General features: G+C 34.4%; 1 protein-coding gene across 1 annotated transcript in view; it reads left to right on the forward strand.

The window, feature by feature from the left end:
* Positions 1-19,358, forward strand: part of LOC150086634 (uncharacterized) — a 96,386-nt gene that overhangs the window by 57,525 nt on the left and 19,503 nt on the right. The window contains exons 8-9 of the mRNA XM_090372211.1: positions 6,466-6,507; positions 13,369-13,453. Coding sequence (XP_090228337.1) covers positions 6,466-6,507; positions 13,369-13,453 — 127 coding nt within the window. The remainder of the gene's footprint in view (positions 1-6,465; positions 6,508-13,368; positions 13,454-19,358) is intronic.

A 19,358-nucleotide genomic window follows, 5' to 3' on the forward strand; every position in this document is an offset into this window, starting at 1 on the left:
TAACCCCTCCATATTCAAATTCTGCATCCCTTATGTCTGAGGGACAGCATGTCTCCATTTGATGACTCAATCAGTACTTCAAATTTATTTACTATGTTAGCATTAGTGTACATGCAAGTATACTTGCACCTGTTGTTACTCTTAATTACTCTAACACAGCCCATGTATTTAAGTGTTCCATGATGATCTACAGGCAGCACTAGAAATCCTCAACACCTTGCTTTTCAGGCTGCTGCATATTCCACTAAAAGCAGTGCACGAATCACTTTCACCTTTGCCTGTGGCTAAAAACATTCTCTCCTGTAAATATGCACAGACACACCAAAAAATATTCTGCCCAAGCAGCCTTACTCATTTCAAAAATTATACTTTAAAAATAATATCTGAATATTACATGTACCTTACTACAAACTGATAACAATTTCACAATTCAGGTTTTGTTTTCTTCTTCCATACAGAAGCTTTGTTCCCAATAAATTCAATACACTCAAAATTTTATTTTATTTTAAAAATGCATTAAGTATTAAAAGAGGTGTGCTTCAAAAACTATTATTACCTAAGTCTTTCTCTTCTTATACCTAAGGGGTATAAGAGAAAGACTGGTAGCCACTACACTATTTCATCAACCTATAGAGATAAGATATACATTGTCCTGTATGTCTTATCTTTATAATTTAAAATCTGCATGAGTTCAGTAGAGGAAAGGCAAATGGCTAACAGCTGTAAAAGCTGTGTGTCATTCATTGATAAACTGTGGCTAGTTAATCAGCAAGTGTTCAACTGTGAAAATAACATTTTAGCATAACACAGAATAATTTCGCCAGCTCTTGGAAGATAAGAGTGCATGAGGTGGCTGTGACTTGTATGGAGTCTGGCAAAAATAGCCTTGCTTGACAAATTTCATGCACCCTAGCTTACAAAGATAATGATATGTTTAATCTGTTTATCTCCTGCCAGAGTAGGGGGTCATATTTCATAAATCACCTGCTGGAAATCAGTAAAGGGACCAACATGAATCCCCAAATAAAATACATGCATTCAATGTGAATTAGCTTTGAACTTATTTTTATATTATTTTAGGATCTCTGACTTGGACTCAATAAATCCAATTTGATATTAGTTTTGACTATTTCCTCTTTTTTTTTTTTTTAGTTTAACTATAGCACAATGCCATACTTTTAGGATTCAATATGTTTCTTGCTGTGCTTGCCTAACTGTTCATTATTTTCACTCTTGATTGTTATTAATCAATTGTCACTAAGGTATATTATTCAGATTACTAGCCACTCTCTGCAGTCACGGTAGCTATTCCACTATATCAATTAGTTGAAAGCACTTTAAACATTTTTTTTTTTTTTTTTAATGTTAATTTTTAACTTTCAACTATTAGTTACCATATTTTTCAGACCAAAGGCCCATTTTTTTCCTGGAAAATGTTGCCTGAAGTTGCTGTGCACCTTTATGGCCTGAAGGTATACCAGGTGCATGCAGTGATTTTTTTTAGACCAGACTGTATACTGCTGCTGCTTAGCATATCTGAGTGATGGCCTATGAATGTATCACTAGAACTTGCCATTTATTCCAAAGTAAAATGATCAATAAAACTCTGCTTTTATAAAACTAGTTTTTCAAGAAATGTGGAATCAGCAGGGCTAGAAATGGCACTGCTGGTTGTGAAAATGATGCACTCTTTAAAGAAAATGAAAGTTCATGTCATAACTTCGATGATGACGAGAGTTACAGAAGTGAGTTTTTAGGATCGTATGAATAAATTTGTTCTATACTGACATTTTATTTAGTAAGAACTTGTGAATTTGTATTTTAGATAATTGCAATAAAATTTTTTTCCCAAAATTTTTCTTCTAAAACCTAGATTTGCCCTATGTTAAAGGGACCAGATCCTTAGCATTCCAATGCGGGACATCTGGGGATTTGTTTTTAGGGATTACCCCCTAGAAACAATATATACATTTTTTAAAAATTTTTATATATAAAAAATATTCACATACAAAATACAAATTAAATACATTGACTTAGTATTAGTAACGGCCGCATGGTGCAAGAAAGCCTATGGCTTATGCTGCACCAGCCAAAAAAAAAAAAAAAATAAAAAAATAAAATAAAATTAAAAAAAATAAATCCGAACAAAACAATGATAAAAACAAAAAAATAAAAATAAATAACTAAATAATAATAATTAATAAAATAAAAAATAAATAAAAAGGAAATTAAACCTATCATCCTATGTGCTTCCCTTACCCGAAAGTACTATCCAGATGACCTTTGAATTTCCCCAAACTGTCGGCCTCTACCACCCATGAAGGCAACTTATTCCAGTAATTTATAACTCGCTGGCTAAAATAGAACTTCCTGCAATCCAATCTAAACATTTCCCCCCGTAACTTGAATTTATGTCCCCTAGTTCTAGCATCATTTATAATCTTGAAAATTTTGTCCTCATTCATTTTACTGATGCCTCTCAGAGCCTTAAACACCTCAATCAAATCTCCTCTAAGGTGTCTAGTTTCCAAACTCTGCAACCCACATATTCGAAGTCTTTCTTCATACGGACGCCCTTTTGCCGATCTCACCAGGCGAGTTACCCTTCTTTGCACCCTTTCAAGAAGCTCGATGTCTTTCTTCAGGTGCGGTCTCCATACTTGAACACAGTATTCCAAGTGTGGTCTAACATAAGCCTTATATAATGGGATTATCACGTCCCTATCTCTACTTGCAAAAGTTCGATAGATCATTGATAGGACACCATGGGCCTTCCTTGCAACCTGTTTACAATGCTCAGAGAATTTCATGTCTGACCGTATCGTAACACCCAAGTCCCTTTCCTCCAGTACTGGGTTTAGTTGAACTCCACCAAGTGAATAAGTTTTTTTGGGATTACTGTTTCCCAGGTGTAATACCTTACACTTTGTTGGATTAAAGCACAGCTGCCATTTTTCTGACCATTCCTGAAGTCTATCTAGGTCTCTCTGAAGAAGCTCAGCTTGACAGTGATCATTAACTACTCTCCCAATTTTAACATCATCTGCAAATTTAGACATCACGCCCTCTTTCCCTTCATCAATGTCGTTTATGAAAATTAAAAACAACAGTGGTCCTAATACTGATCCTTGGGGAACCCCACTTCTTACATCAACCCAATCTGAGGAATAGCCATTTATCACAACCCTCTGCCTCCTGCCCTGAAGCCATCCTTCTATCCATCTAAGGATTTTCCCAGTGATTCCAACCTGTTCCAGCTTATAAAGCAACCGCTCATGTGGGACTGAGTCAAAAGCTTTGCTGAAATCTAAATAAACAATGTCGAAATTATTCCCTAAATCCAGCTCGTGAGTGACCCTTTCGAAATAGCGAACCAGATTTGTTAAACATGATTTTCCCTTTACGAAACCATGCTGAGTATCCTTGAGAATTTCAATTCGATCCAAATGATCCTGAATTCCACCCTTGATCATTGCCTCCATGATTTTCCCTACTACTGAAGTCAGACTGACAGGTCGATAATTTCCAACTTCACTTTTAGAGCCACCCTTATGTATGGGAGATACATTTGCACTTTTCCAATCCAGGGGAATCTCCCCAGAGTCTAATGATGCTCGCATAATTAGCCTCAATGGTTCAATGCACTCGCTTGCCGCCTCTCTTAAGATTATAGGGTATATTCCATCAACTCCAGGAGCCTTACTGGTCTGTAGGCTCGAAAGTTTTTTCATTAAATAATCTTGCGAAATTTCAATATCATTAATTACATATTTTTTAACTTCGCTCCCACAATTTCCCTTTGCCACAAAAGGCTTTTCATTTGTAAATATCGATGCAAAATAACTGTTGAGTTCATCTGCAACGGCAGCTGGTGTATTTATTACTATCCCCTTTCCCTTACATAAAGGTCCGATCTGGTTTGTCCTGCTCTTCTTGGCATTTATATATGTGAAGAATTCTTTATCCCCCCTCTTTGCTCTGTTTGCTAGTGATTTCTCATAAACTGCCTTTGCCTGTCGAACCTTTTCTGTGGCTCTATTACACATCACCTTGTAGCTGTTATAGGCTTCAGTACTTTTTGTTGTTCTGTAAACTTCTTTGAACTAACCTTATAAAATAAAATATCGAACTTCTTAAAAATATATATAGCGTGTGTATATATATATATATTTGAACACTACTTTTAAGCCAATGTTCTATATTTGTTAAATTTTCAGTTGCGACAATGCTGTGTTTTTTATGTTGTATGTCTGGTGGTTTGCAAAATTTTCTAGCATGTCCAGATAGAAATTGCCCTTGATCCTTGATTGATTGTTTTGATAAAGAAATATAGGCGATCCAACAACTGCTAGTACAATTACGGCTAGCCAGTTAGGCCTTAATTACTGGTAATGCTTCCCACCCAAAATTTCCACCACCACTTGCAAACCAAAATCTATCAGGACCTTGACCTAATATATATATATATATATATATTTTTTTTTTTTTTCACAGAAAGGCTGAAATTCAGTATACGGTACCCCTCGTGTTATACAAGTATACGGTACCCCTGCGCTACTTAATGAACAGAAGGTTGCATGAAGGATGTGAACTGAGATGGCCACTTGCCCTAATTGCACATGCCTTAATGAACACTTTCCATAATGATGAAAAAAGGTCGGGTTACCTCCACTTGAATGCCATCGGAGCTTGAACCCTTCCCAAAGTTGAGGGAAGGGTTCAAGGTTAGGGGTAACCTAACCTTTTTTCTTTAGAATCACAGTCATATTTAGAAATACATTTGTAAAAAAATTTTTTTTATGGCTGTATTTTTACTTTCTTGTTCAATAATATGCCCTAATGGTGAAAAAAGGTCAGGTTACCTCCACTCGAATCCCATGGGAGCTTGAACCCCTCCCGAAATGGAGGGGGTAACCTAACCTTTTTTCTTTAGAATCATGGGTGGACTAGCACATAAATTGTTTATTAACAAAATATTAATTTTTTATTACTGTACTTTTATTTTTAAAGACACTCGTGCAGATACACATGCATCATAATGTCAATCAACACCTCAATAGCTATTTACTATATATATATATATATATATATATATATATTAAGAATCTTTCTTTCTTTTCCTATTATTTCCTAACCTACCATTTATGGTCAGGCTACAAAATGTAACAAAAAATAAAGAAACCTTTTCCTTCTAAATCAACAATATATTAAAAACACTTGAACTCCAAAAATATGCTTTTAATAATGAGAAAAAAACATAATGAAGAACAAAAAAATTAACAGAACGAAACTTTAATTTAGTTTTCATCAAAAAATCAACCAATGTTTTATTTTCCTTACAAAATTCTTCCATCTTTAAAAGATTCATTGCTACTATTACCTGATTACCATTCATCACAAAACTATTATACACAGTTTTTTACTCATAAATACACATTATAATGCCAACCAATGACTACACAGTAGCTTGTTGTCTGTCGCACCCACCACCAATCATTTCATCATCTGCCACGCTTACCTGTCAATCAATATATCCTTCTCGATTTCGGCTCCAGACCGATAACACCTACCGTCTGTTTACCGAGCGAGCAGCGCTAGAGTCCAGTGTCAGGATATTTTCCACATAAGTTATCTGATGTTTCTCGTCGTTCTCATGTTGGCTTTCTTTAACTTAGTCCCAAAATTTTATACCTCAAAGTCTATTAGAGTAATTTTAGGGAAATTGAGGTCCTATTGCTATTCTTACTCTTCCTCCTATTTGCCTTAATTTGGCAAAAGGCTTTTCTTTTCACTACATAATTATTTTTCACTAATAAATAAACCTATAAGAAAATTATTAGTTGGCACTCACTTTCATTATTTTTGATTCACTGCTATCTGTCTAGCTAGCTGTTATTCTGCCAGTTTGCTGCTAAATTTAACGTAAATTGTATCTATATTTTTTAGAGTATTTGAATTTATAATTTTAGAATATTTGAACCTTGGCAAATGGCAAACAGAAACAGATAGCCTTATCCAATTATTGATGAATGTATTGAGTGGTGCTAGCCCTCATCAACGTACCATTCAATGTATCCTTTTATCAGTAGTTTGCTTCATCATTTTATTTTTACTATTATATTATTTTATTGTATTATATTATAAAGTATGTGTGTAATTATAGGGTATAACAAAGAAGTCCAACTTAGATTACCTAAATACTTGGCCTTATGGCTCTATAGGTATACTTTTACTCTGAATACCTATATTCCATATTCTTATTAAATTTCATTTGTCATTTTATTCCCATGGTATTCAGTTCAATAAATACTGTAATATATGTTTTACAGACTGATGTAATGTTTAATCAATATTTTGATGGCATTAATCTGATCTGAAACTCTTTTTCTAATTCTCTATTTTTTCTACATTTTTATCACTTATTTCACATTTATATGTATATATATTTATTTTTGTCTATTCCAGAAATAGATACGCAAGCAGAAGTTTCTTCTAACTTATTATACAGTAAGTATTATTAATATGAACTCTTAAGTAAATTGCTTCTCTGAAAATAAACTTTAAAGTATCATGAGGGAATCAAGGCAGAAAAATTCTTAGTCATCAGTTTCTAACGAACATACATTGTCACTGCACTACAACAGTACAAAATATTAGCCTGTGCAGTCTAGATACATATGAGTGTACCATCAATCATCACTTTAAACATCTACTTTAACACTTTGTACTCAAGTACTGAAATCAAAAATGTAAGCAAATACCTTCTATTTTATGTTGTCACGGGCTCGAACCCCAGTCTGATTAAGAAGCGTGTGCTACGCACTGCTGCTGCTCCTGCCCACCTGGCTATGGAGGCTTCTATTTTATACATAGCATTACTGTACATTGATGCACAGTGATGCAAATAGTATTGGGATATAAATAACACAACTGAGACACAATTTATACAAACTGTTTTGAAAATATTTCAGAGGGGAGTGCAGTGGTAATACAGCAGACATTCTGAACCTTCTTTCTGTTATGATTCTCATGTGTATAGCACATCACATACTACAATTTGCTGACCTTAAACTTTTCACGAGTGAGTAAGAAGTGAATTTCTTCGTGAAATTTCAAAGTTTTATAAAAATGAAAAGTTTGTGCATAAATGCTTTTAAATATTAATTTCTTCTTATTCTGACTGACTGTTCAGCATCAGAATAAAACTGTCAACAAAAAAACAGAATTTTTTTTTTTTTAATTTTGTAAAAAAATTGCAAAAAAATAAACTCATTGTTACATTTTTTATAAAAACAATAATATTCTCTACATCTGTTCATATATTACTTAATTTTATTTCCTAAACTTCTGGATTTGAACTCCAGGAACTTTCTCAATTTTGGCTTTTCGAGCCAAAACAGCTAACAGGTGCAATGTCCTCTTTTTCAAATTTTCAAAGCTATTGTTGCGCTGCTATCTAATTTATAAGCTTGAAGTATTGATAAGAGATGGCAGAACACAGCGGAAAAATTTCAAGGTAATTCATATATAAACACAGCCCATTATTTGAAATATATGACCTGAAATGATTTTGAAAAACATAAAAATTACCTTGGAAAACATATTCATACACATTTACTTGTGAAAGTGTTTTTAAGGAAACATGTTTAAATTATTACATATGAACTCATTACATTTTGGCAGCAGATTTTCCAGTTCTTTACAAAATGCCAGTTGAGAATTGCTGGTATAGAGCTGTGAAAGAATATTCCTCCAAAGCAACGTAAGTTCCTAAAAACATGAGCTGATTATTTATGGTTAGGGAATTACGGGTTTTGAATTTTAAAAAAGGGCCAAGGATTTTTAATGGTAAAAAAAAATAAATAAATAAACAATAAATAGGAATAAGCAAACATATAGTTTATAAAGTATAATATTAAGCAAATTTTGCTGCAACTGAGGGAACTGAAGAAATAAGAACTTTATTAAAAATATATAAATAAAACATATACTGTTAAAATATAAAGTTAAAAGCAAGAAAACACTGAGAATAAATCAAAAATCAATAAAAATAATACACATTAGTGGTTTTAGGAGTATTCCTTTATCATATACAAATAAAATGTATATATTTTATTTGTATAATTTTTAATAAAATCCTTATTTCTTTAGCTTTTGGTTGCAGCAAGGTTTGTTTAATAGTAAGCTTATCCCCACCACTTTTTTTCCAATTCTACAAGGTATATGTGTGCTTATTCTTTTTTATTATTTTATCCCATTGTAAACTCTATAACCATTTTTTAAAATTCAAATAGCCACAGCTCCATAACTGTTTAAAACTGGACACATGTTTATATAAACTTTTTTCACTATTTTCAGGTGCTGAATCAATCCCAAAAGTACAGCCCATATGTTATGAAACACCTTGTATATTTATGTAGGCTCATGTATGACTATATCAATGTATGTATATGGATTCATACAGTTATATTATATGTAATGCAATTCTGCAAGGTGATACAACTTAAAAACTGCTTTTCTTCAGAAATTACACTTTTCTACATTTCAAGTGTATAGTTTTGTGACACTTTTCTTGGTAAATATATGGCTTTTTTTTTTTTTTTTGCAATTTATTGTGCTAAAAAAACTTTAAAAATAAAGTAAATTTGGTTAGTGCGCAAGTGGTGTGCTTAAGCCGGCTCATGGGAGCAATTGTTAAATTTTCAAGAATTTTATGAGCCAGTTGTTAAAACTGATAATGACTATAAACTGTAGAGCAGTACGCACTTCAATCCACAATGGCTAGCAGCATTTGAGCAATAAGCTTGTATATGGTGACACGGAAAATCCAGTAGGTATTAAGTTGTTAGAAATTTTACCTAAAATTGTCATTTGGCACTGTTTAAATCATTGATTGCAATTATCACTTATGTAATATCTGAAATAAAACAAGTTAATCATTTAAAAATATTTTCAGATAAAATTTATTCTATTTCTTACCAACTAATAAAAAAAGCAAACTGAGCTAGAAACTGTAGCTAAAGAACTTGAAATTATTAAAATTGGTCGAGTACTGGGACCACAATGGGTGGCATGTAGGTTATGAGCTGCTACTGCTGTATGCCATGCATATCCTGCATTATATATATATTTTTTTGATTTGGTAGTTGTTGGCGCATCGGCTTCTGTGGCCATATTGCACCTCCAAAGGTTTTTGCAGTACAGTGATCCAAGCCCGAGGCGGGAATCGAACCCGCGACCTTTGGGTTGCTGGGCAGGTACTTTACCCACTCGGCTAGCCCGGTCGGCCCTGCATTATATATATGCACTATTCAAGTTCTTCTTATTCTAGTCTGGCAAAGAGATTAGCTAACATTAATTTTTTGCAAGGCCTTGCTTTAATGATAGACATTCTTGAAGAACTTTCATTACTTTCAACTGCACTTCAGTCAAGATCAACTAACATTCATAAAGTGCAAAAATGAATCAAATGCATAATCTTTAAATTTTTCAAACTCTATTTGAAAAATTTAAAGGTTGGTACTAGAAAACATGAATCTCAAGTTGAAGATTTGATTAAATCAGATGAGTTTAAAGATATTCCATTTAATAAAAATAATAAATTCAATGCTCTTCCTAGGAAATATAATTCAACACATGAATTTACATCTTTTATCAGACAGAAATAACAATCAAAACATTTTAAATTATTTCGATTTATTAGACCCATCTACTTGGCCTTACGAAAAACTAACTTCACCATGGATTGATGGTGAAAAAAATTGTACCATTTAAGTGAAATTTTAAAATATGAAATTGATTTGAACAATTTTTGTGATTTTGTAGATAATAATGTAGAATAAAAAAATGTTTCAATCCCTGCAAGTATTCAAAAAGCTAAAAAGATAGTTAGTATTATTGCAATCAGTAGTGCTGAAGGTGAAAGAGGTTTCAGTTTAATGAACATAATTTGTACAAGGGTGAGAAATAGTTTAACAACAGATCACATATTGGATTTAATGACGATAAATTTACTGGGAAAAGCGTTAGTGAATTGGGATTCAACTCTATTTGTCAAATCATGATTGAATTACAACCACAGATACAAGAACACGGCAAAAGTCAATGAAAACATTTTGTGAGAATCAATGTTATATGGAAATTACAATAAAAAAATGAATATTTTATTATTGTTTGAAATTTTTGTATTCCAAATTGTTGTAAATCAGTAAAACTTACAATATATACATACATATTCTTGGGCCTTTTTTTTTTTTTTTTTTTTTTAGTGAGCTGGTTGTTAAAATTTTACCAGCACACTCTTCTTTCAGATGAGTGATATGTGAATATGTGAGGGGGGGGGGGGTTAGATTTAGGTTTCAATAGATACATGTACAAATTGATGCATTTGTGTGCATGTGTGTGTGTGTGTGTGTGTTTATATATCTTTGGTGTCCCCGCATCCATCCATCTTGTGCTACCCCCCCACCACTTCCATTAGAATTCTAGGCTATGTGCTGCTATAATCTCTATGAGTCCATAACAAACACAATCATGGTTGTAAATGCCTTGTTTGTTTGTTTAATTCTGTATTTAAGTTTCTCTGCAGATACTGTGACAGTCACTGTTAATTCTTATTAACAAACAGAGCAAGTAGCACTCAAACTCTATGAATTTTTTTTCAAATTAGGCAAAGTGCAATAAGGAAATCCACAAAATGTTAAAAACAGCTTTTAGAGAAGCTGTTTTAACATTTTTATGTTGTTCAGCCATTTCAGTGGTTTTTCAAAGTTCAAAGAGGGCTGCTTCTCCACTACAGATGATCTTCAACACTGGCTGCCCTTCAACTTTAAAACCAATGATTTCATTGCTCATGTTCATGATCTGATTAGGAGTGATCAACATTCAGCTGTTCACAAAGTTGCTAGCAAAACTGATATTTTTTATGGAACATATTAAATATTAAGAAAATATTTATAATGTGATGCCTTTCAGCCAAATTTGTCTTGTATCCTCACTGAAGATCACAGAGGGCTTGTCTGTTCTCTCATGTCACGATCTTCTTCAATGTGCTGTTGCTGATTCACACTTTGTTTCTTCCATCATTACTGGTCACAAATCGTGGATGTATAACTATGAGCCAGAACCAAAGGCCCAGTCCTCTCAATGGAAAGCCCTCTTCTCCAAGGACAGAAAAAAAAAAAGAAAAAAAAACAGATCGCAATCAAAGTTTTTTTTTTTTTTTTTTTTTTTGCCAACCAGCCATTACACTGGTCAGCAAAAAAAAAAAAAAAAAAAAAAAAAATTCCCTGTTAAAATTTAGGGCGATCCCTTCTCCCTTCTTTAATCCCTTCTCCCTTAAAATTGATGGGTTTAACACCCATCAATTTTAAGGGAGAAGGGATTAAAGTCAAAAACTAAGTTTCTAGTAAAAAATATTTGATATATTTTAAGAAAATGTTACGTACAGTACTAAACATTGAACAATAGGTCTATTAACCTTATTCTATTTACAAAAATGTTTATCTAATAACAGAACACTCATTTTGTCATTTTTTTGGCTTTTATAATTGTCCATTGGTGTCTCCCAATTGGAGTCCACAAGATTCTAACAGTAGTCTGCCAACTTAACCCCAGGGGGCTCACATCTGGTGAGTATGCTCTTGGCACATCCAGGGTCCTGAGCTGGATATCATCATTCTTGGTTATTTCCTTCTACTCTCTCTCTCTCAGGGTAACTCAGTTTTTTTTTTTTTTTTTTGGCTGGTGCAGCATAAGCCTCAGGCTTCCTTGCACCATATGGCTAATAATAATAATAATAATAATAATATTTGGACTTCATTTTCCCTGGTATCTTTTTTCCATTTGAGAAATATCTTGGTGAAACCTTTCACTGTGTTCATCAGAAACCACCCCAAGTTTTCAGGAAAAAAGTCTAAATGGAAATGTAGGAAATTAAGCTTTAATGACAGGTCTTGGTTTTCAGTCATTAATCTATGATATTTGAAAACTGAGGGTGATGAGAACTTTTTAAGCACATATCTGAGTTTTTAAACATATTTCCTATGAGAATCTGTCAAAATTATTTCAGGGAGGAAATTGATGCTGACCAGTGTTATTCTATATTTTATTATTATTAGCTATAGGAAGCCTGAGGCTTATGCTGCAACAGCCAAAAAAAAAAAAAATTCCCTAGTTACCCTGAGAGAGAGAGAGAGAGAGAGAGAGAGAGAGAGAGTTGTTGTTATTTGGTTTTTAGGAGCATTAGCAACTAAGGCCATATTGCTCCGGGGATATGCGGTGGTTATTCCCTGACCTTTCCGCATCCTCCGTATTTGGTGGGCACGGGCTCGAACCCCGGTCTAATCAAGAAGCGTGTGCTATGCACTGCTGCTCCTGCCCACCTGGCTACGGAGGCGCCCGAGAGAGAGAGAGAGAGAGAGAGAGAAAGAGAAGTAGAAGGGAATCACCCAGAAAAGAGAAGAATGATGATATCCAGCTCAGGACCCTGGGTGTGCCAAGTCCATACTCATCAGATGTGAGTCTCCAGGGTTTGACTTATAAAGCATTGGAGAAAATTCATTATGAATTTTCTCTGCACAATGTTACTTCTACAGCAGTTCTATGCTAATTACACAATGCTGTTTGGAGAAAATGGCCAGAAAAGTGAGCTTCAGGCTCACATCATGATGACACCACTGCACACTCAACATTTTCCATTCAAGAATTTCTTGCAAAGCATCCCATTACTGTGACCTCCCATGCATCCACCATACTCACTGGATTTAACTACCTGTTTTTTGTTTTTTTTTTTATTATTATTTATTTTATTTTTTTCCCAAGCTTAAAAGCTCCCTTGAACGGTCACAGATTTGCTACAACTGAGGAAATTATGCAGAACATGACACAAACTATTAGCATTTCCAAAAAGGGATGCTTGAAGTTTTGAAGTGTTGGAAATGATATATACAGTACCAAGGAGACTATTTTGAACAAAGATAAAATTGAGAGCACACTATGCTCTCAATTTTTATTTTAATTAATTTATTGTATGGGAAAGGTGAAAAAATCCCCTATAAATAAATACTTATGGAACCACACAGGCAATCAAGAGTGTAAAATACTAACCATAAATTTAATCTCACTGCACTGGTATAATAATTCTAGTGAAATAAGCAAAGCTTAACTAGTAAATCTAAACATTTTTCTGTGTTTAAGATTTTATCATATTAGAATATAAATGTATTATATTATAAATACAATAGTGTATTATATTACATTCTAAATATTATTATATATAAATATTTATATTTGATATAAATATTCAAATGTAACTGAAAGCATTTCACACCACAAAATCTCACATTCTTGAACAATTTCCATTTGCAGTAATTGTAGCTTCAGTTATATGTGGATGTATCATTATTCTTGGATTAACTGTCATGGCAATAACACTTATTAGAAATAAAAGAAAGTAAGTATTTAGAAAAGAAAGATTGGATTATTTATTAAATATGTTGCACAGTGAAAAATATCATCTATGTAACCCCAGGGGCTCATCACATCTGGTGAGTATGGGCTTGGCACACCCAGGGTCCCGAGCTGGATATCATCATTCTTCTCTTTCTTGGTGATTCCCTTTCACTTCTGACACTTGTTTTCACTCTCTCTTTCTCTCAGGGTAATTCAGAAATTTTTTTTTTTTTTTTTCGGCTGGTGCAGTATAAGCCTCAAACTTCCTTGCCCTATATGGCTAATAATAATATGTAAGAAAAAAACAATGGATTAAAGTTAATATTAACCCATGTACTGAACTCTTATGGATTAGCTTTCCTTTAGTTACAATGACTAAAGATTGTGTCATCTCCAATTTATTTTAAATTTTGCGAGGATACAATATAGTAAACTCGTTAAAATTTGGCATCCTCAAGATTTAAGAAATGCCAGATTTTAAAATTTTCTGGATTCTGGAGGTGGGGGGGGGTACAAGTGGTTGTATATTCTAGAGGAGTATATTTAAATGGTTTTTGCTTTCATAAAGGTGACTACAGTGCTCTCAGACAGTTTTTAAATTCTACACAGTGGGCCCAACTGATGATGCTAACATCAGCCAATTCTAAATGGGATGCATTTAATGAATTAATCATGTACAAGTGGTTGTATATTCTAGAGGAGTATATTTAAATGGTTTTTGCTTTCATAAAGGTGACTACAGTGCTCTCAGACAGTTTTTAAATTCTACACAGTGGGACCAACTGATGATGCTACCATCAGCCAATTCTAAATGGGATGCATTTAATGAATTAATCATGGAAGCTACTAGACTTGTCATACCAAGAGATACTGTTTAAGGTTTAAGCCTAAATGGATGTCAGATGAACTAAAGAAAAAAATTCACAAAAATGTATCATCCCATGCAAGAAAAATACATGCGATGCATATAAATTATCAGGTGACACACAAAAAAACCAGTTCCAGGGGATCTGCGAAATGGACCCTCGAACTGGTCAAATTATTCGTTCTGTGTATAGCAAACTGGTGATAAATAAGGTTATTATTATATGTTTATGTAAAAATTAGGAATAAAGTTGAGTTGTTTTAAACATAAACCTTTGAAATTTCTTTTCAGAAAACCCAATGTTCATACATATACATGTATACCCTCACAAACAAACATTATAGACAAATAAGTTAGATAAGTGTATAGGTAGTGGTGCTGACCTGTAAGGTGTAACTACAATGGAAAAAAATTAAAAAGTACCTGAAAAATAAAAGCGGATTACATAAAATGTAAATAGAATTAAATGAAAATATATAAATAGCACTTAATGCTGTAGGTCCTAAGATTTTAACTATGTCAATCAAGGACCAGCAGCCAAAACCAAAGGAAACACATCAATAAGAAATAAAGAACAAAACAAGTATAATACTAAAATAAATAGAGCTTTGTTGTCTACTGCATATACATCATAACAGAAACAGAGGCCTTGCTTATTGCTGTTTTTCCTTTGGTTTTGGCTGCCGGCCCTTGATGACAGAGTTAAAATCTTAGGACCTACAGCATTAAGTACCATTTATACATTTTCATTTAATTTTATTCAAATTTTATGTATTTCACTTTTATTTTTCAGGTACTTTTTAATTTTTTTCCATTGTAGCTACACCTGACAGGTCAGCACCACTACCTATACTATACACTTATCTAACTTGTCTATATTTCATTATGGTTGCTGGGCATTCCTACTATTACTACTGTGTATATTCTACTATTTGATACTGTTGCACATGGAAGACTGCTGCACAAATTGGAGCAGTGTGGCATTGGAGGCAAATTGCTGCTATAGATAAAGGGGTGGTTGAGGGGGAGAAGACAGAGAGTGGTAATCAATGGACACTGCTCATCGTGGACTAATGTTATTAGTGGAGTCCCTCAGGGTTCAGTATTGGGTCCTTTATTGTTTTCTGTATTTATAAATGATATTGATGATGGTATATCAAGCTTAATGTCCAAGTTTGCAGACGATACGAAGGTTGGCAGGGTTGTCAAGGACACTACTGACACGATGCTGCTGCAACAGGATCTGGAAAGGTTGAGCAGATGGGCTGAGAGGTGGCAAATGAAGTTTAACATTGACAAATGTAAAGTACTACATATGGGAAACAGCAACCCCAGAGCAAAGTATCAACTCTGTGGTACTACACTGACAGTGGTAGAGAATGAAAGGGACCTGGGGGTGGTTGTGCAGGCAGATATGAAGTTCTCTGACAGTGCAGACGGGCTGCAAGAGTAGCTCATGGTGTATTGTCAATGATATATAGGAATTTTTCTAGCAGGGATAAGGAGGTGATTATTCCCTTGTATAAGGCAATGGTCAGGCCACACCTAGAGTACTGTATACAGGCCTGGAGACCTCATTTCAAGAAGGATGTAGAGCTGCTGGAACGAGTACAGAGGAGGGCAACAAGATTAGTGAATGGAACAAAGGGGTGCTCTTACGAAGAAAGGCTTAAGTTTTGCGAATTACAGTGTCTGGAGACTAGGCACCAGCGATGTGATCTGATAGAGGTGTACAAAGCCTTGAATGGTTTGAGCATGCTCAATGCTGATGGGATTCTTCCTCTTGCTCAGAATAATCACCTGAGAGGGCATAAATTCAAATTGAGGAAAGACAGATGTAGGATAGATGTGCGGAAATTTGCCTTTAGCCAGCGGGTGGTTGGTAGGTGGAACAGACTTCCATCCCTTGTCGTGGAAGTTGATAGCCTAAATAAGTTTAAGGCTCGGCTGGACAGGTATTTCGAACGAACAGAGGGGTGAAGTGGAAGTGGTTATTTTTTATTTATTTATTTTACTTTAATTTTTTTGGCTGATGCTGCATAAGCTTGCTTTCTTGCATCAAATGCCTCTACTAATGCTAATGCTAGTAGTTTCCCAGATCCATAAACCATTACAATATATTTGTTTGTTCTTTTAAACATTCTGTTTTATCACTGCAAACTATTATTTTTATTAATTATATATATATATATATATACATTTGTAAACTTTTTCTTGATTTTTGAAGGGGTCTGTAAACTTTTTTTGATTTTTGAAAGGGTCCACAGATCTCATTAGTTTGGGAACCACTGCTTGCTTTCTATTAAGGCAGGTCCTTTGACTTTCAGTGTAAGCAGAATTGCCTGATCAAAATTAATTTGAAATTTTTATTGAGTAACAGCAGTTGGAGATGTGAAAGTAATGTTAGCATTAGGAAGCTAACTGCTCAGCAGGAACAAATCAAAGCAAGTTCCAGTACTTCAACAAAAGTTCCTTTACATAAAATATCTGGATATTTTTATTTTTGGAATATACTCTTAAAACACTTCTAGAAAAATGCTCTTGATTACAATCTTTATCTTTTCTGTTGCTATTATCCTATCATCATATTATTTTTTACAACAATATAATGGCTGTCTTTACACAAAACTCTGATTGTCTAAACCCTGATTAAAAGAAACGTCCTTAAAGAGCTCCCTTTAAGAACGATTGAGATTAATTCCCCTGTTTCAATCTTTTCCTTTTCTTCAGAGATGTCATGAGCTCCTTTATTTAGCAATTCAAAGTATTTAAGCCATACTTCTAAAATATCCTTTTCTTCTGTTTGAATTTGGTATGAGGCTATCTGGATACGCAGGATTTTCAGGAACTGCTAAGTGTAACTTTCTTTATTGCTTAAAAATTGTTTTTTTTTTTTCTAACTTTTGATTTAAAATTAGTAATGTAGTAATTATTTCTGAATCTCTGATTAAGTTGGTGAATTTATTCATTACTTGGGTTTTGTAACTGCTTAAGAAACCACAGTTGATTTCTGCCGCATTATGTTGCATCAAAAATAACATTCAAATTGTGCTGCCATTGTTATAGTATTAATGTAGACAATACTTGAAGGTTTTCTACATAGTTTTGTAGCAGTGTAATCAGTATCAGAAGAGGCCTATAAACTATAATTTATAGCAATACAAACATGTTTTAATAACATGACTTTATCACACAGTACACAACATAATCTAAAACAGCATACTTTGTACTACCATTAAATAAGCAGGATTAGCACAGTGTTATTCTTTTCAATCTCTTAGTTTTGTGTGTTGTTTTTAAACTAAATTTAGGCTAAAATCATTCCTCAAACTAGAACAGCAAAGCAAAGGGCTAAAAGTAGCAGGAATACTTTGGTTCAAGGGGAAAATTCTGAAGGCATTTCTCATATGAATCAGGATTATGTTGTGTGTGTGTTACTTGGTGCCTCCGTAGCCAGGTAGGAAGGAGCAGCAGTGCATAGCACACGCTTCTTGATTAGACCGGGGTTCGAGCCCGTCACCACCAAATACGGAGGATGCAGAAAGGTCAGGGAATGACCACCGCATATTCCCAGAGCAATATGGCCTTAGTTGCTAATGCTCCTAAAAACCAAATAACGAACGAACTAACGTGTGTTACTTGTGCTCTTTTTGTAAGCTACTTCTAGCAGAACATGATACAGCCATAGAAGACACCTTTGTGTGTATTCATTGCAAAGATCACAAGGAGGTTAAGTGTAAACTTGGCATTCTGTTCAGATTATATGAGAGCTTAAAGAATAGAGTTGATACTCTCAAAAGATTAAAAGAGAGGGGCCCATCGGGCACTCGGCCACCCAACCCAATGCTTGAGCCCATGCTCCTGCTTCAGACATCACAGATATCCTTGGTCGTATAGGAAGTAGCTAGAGCTGGTGACTCAATTATCATGGAAGTGGGAAATATTGTGCAGAAAGGGCAGATGGAATAGGACCAGATGTGTCTGTTAAGGGACTAAAGTAGATAACATTATAGAGCAGCTATCATCTTTTCAAAAGGTGATGTACATGTAAGCACTAATGATATTAAGAGTAGGAGATCTGACAATTTAATTAACAAGTGTAGAGCAATGTTGAAAAAAATTGTGAGTTTCAATTTACATTGAAAATATCTGCAATTCTACCCAGACACAACAGGTGGGAGTACATGATGAGAGCCTTGCCAATTGGTTTAGCCCTGGAGAGACCATGCAAGATTCATGGGGTAGAATTTCTCATTATGGTCTGTGGTTGTTAACAGGAGATTATTCTGCAGGGATGAGATACACTTAGAAGGAAAGCAAAAATATTTGCTGATGTTATCGCGGCGCCTCCGTAGCCAGGTGGGAAGGAGCAGCAGTGCATAGCACACGCTTCTTGATTAGACCGGGGTTCGAGCCCGTCACCACCAAATACGGAGAATGCGGAAAGGTCAGGGAATGACCACCGCATATCCCGGAGCAATATGGCCTTAGTTGCTAATGCTCCTAAAAACCAAATAACAAACAAAAAAAAGCTGATGTTATCAAGACAGTTTTAGGTGGGTCAGAAAACTGCCAGCCTGGAGAAATACGCAGACATTAGATTAACAGTAGCTGCAGGCAGTGGTGAAAATGATTCATGCACTGCTTCTATTGGAACATGCAGCAGCCTCGAAATCAAGGTGTCAGTGATTTCAAGACCTGCTAGGGCTTTCATGGAACAAGCAAATATATGGGCTGTGTTAAGGTTAACAAGAGTAAAAACAGTTGCATGTATACTTGCATGTGCGCTAATGCTAGGAACACAGTAAATAAATTTGAAGTACTCGTCAAGTCATCAAATGCAGTAATTGTGGGAATATCAGACTCATGCTGTTACACAGATATAAGAGATTCAGAATTTGAATGTGGAGAGTACAATGTATACAGAAAGGACAAGAACTAACTTATATGCCCTTGCTTAAACACCTAAATCAGATCACCTAGCAGGTGTCTAGTCTCTTGATACTGCAATTTGCAGAACTGAAGCTTTCTTGGTAAGATC

Source organism: Mastigoproctus giganteus, chromosome 4 (genome assembly GCF_048544385.1).
Source record: "Mastigoproctus giganteus isolate SK-2022 chromosome 4, ASM4854438v1, whole genome shotgun sequence".
Classification (NCBI taxonomy): domain Eukaryota; kingdom Metazoa; phylum Arthropoda; class Arachnida; order Uropygi; family Thelyphonidae; genus Mastigoproctus; species Mastigoproctus giganteus.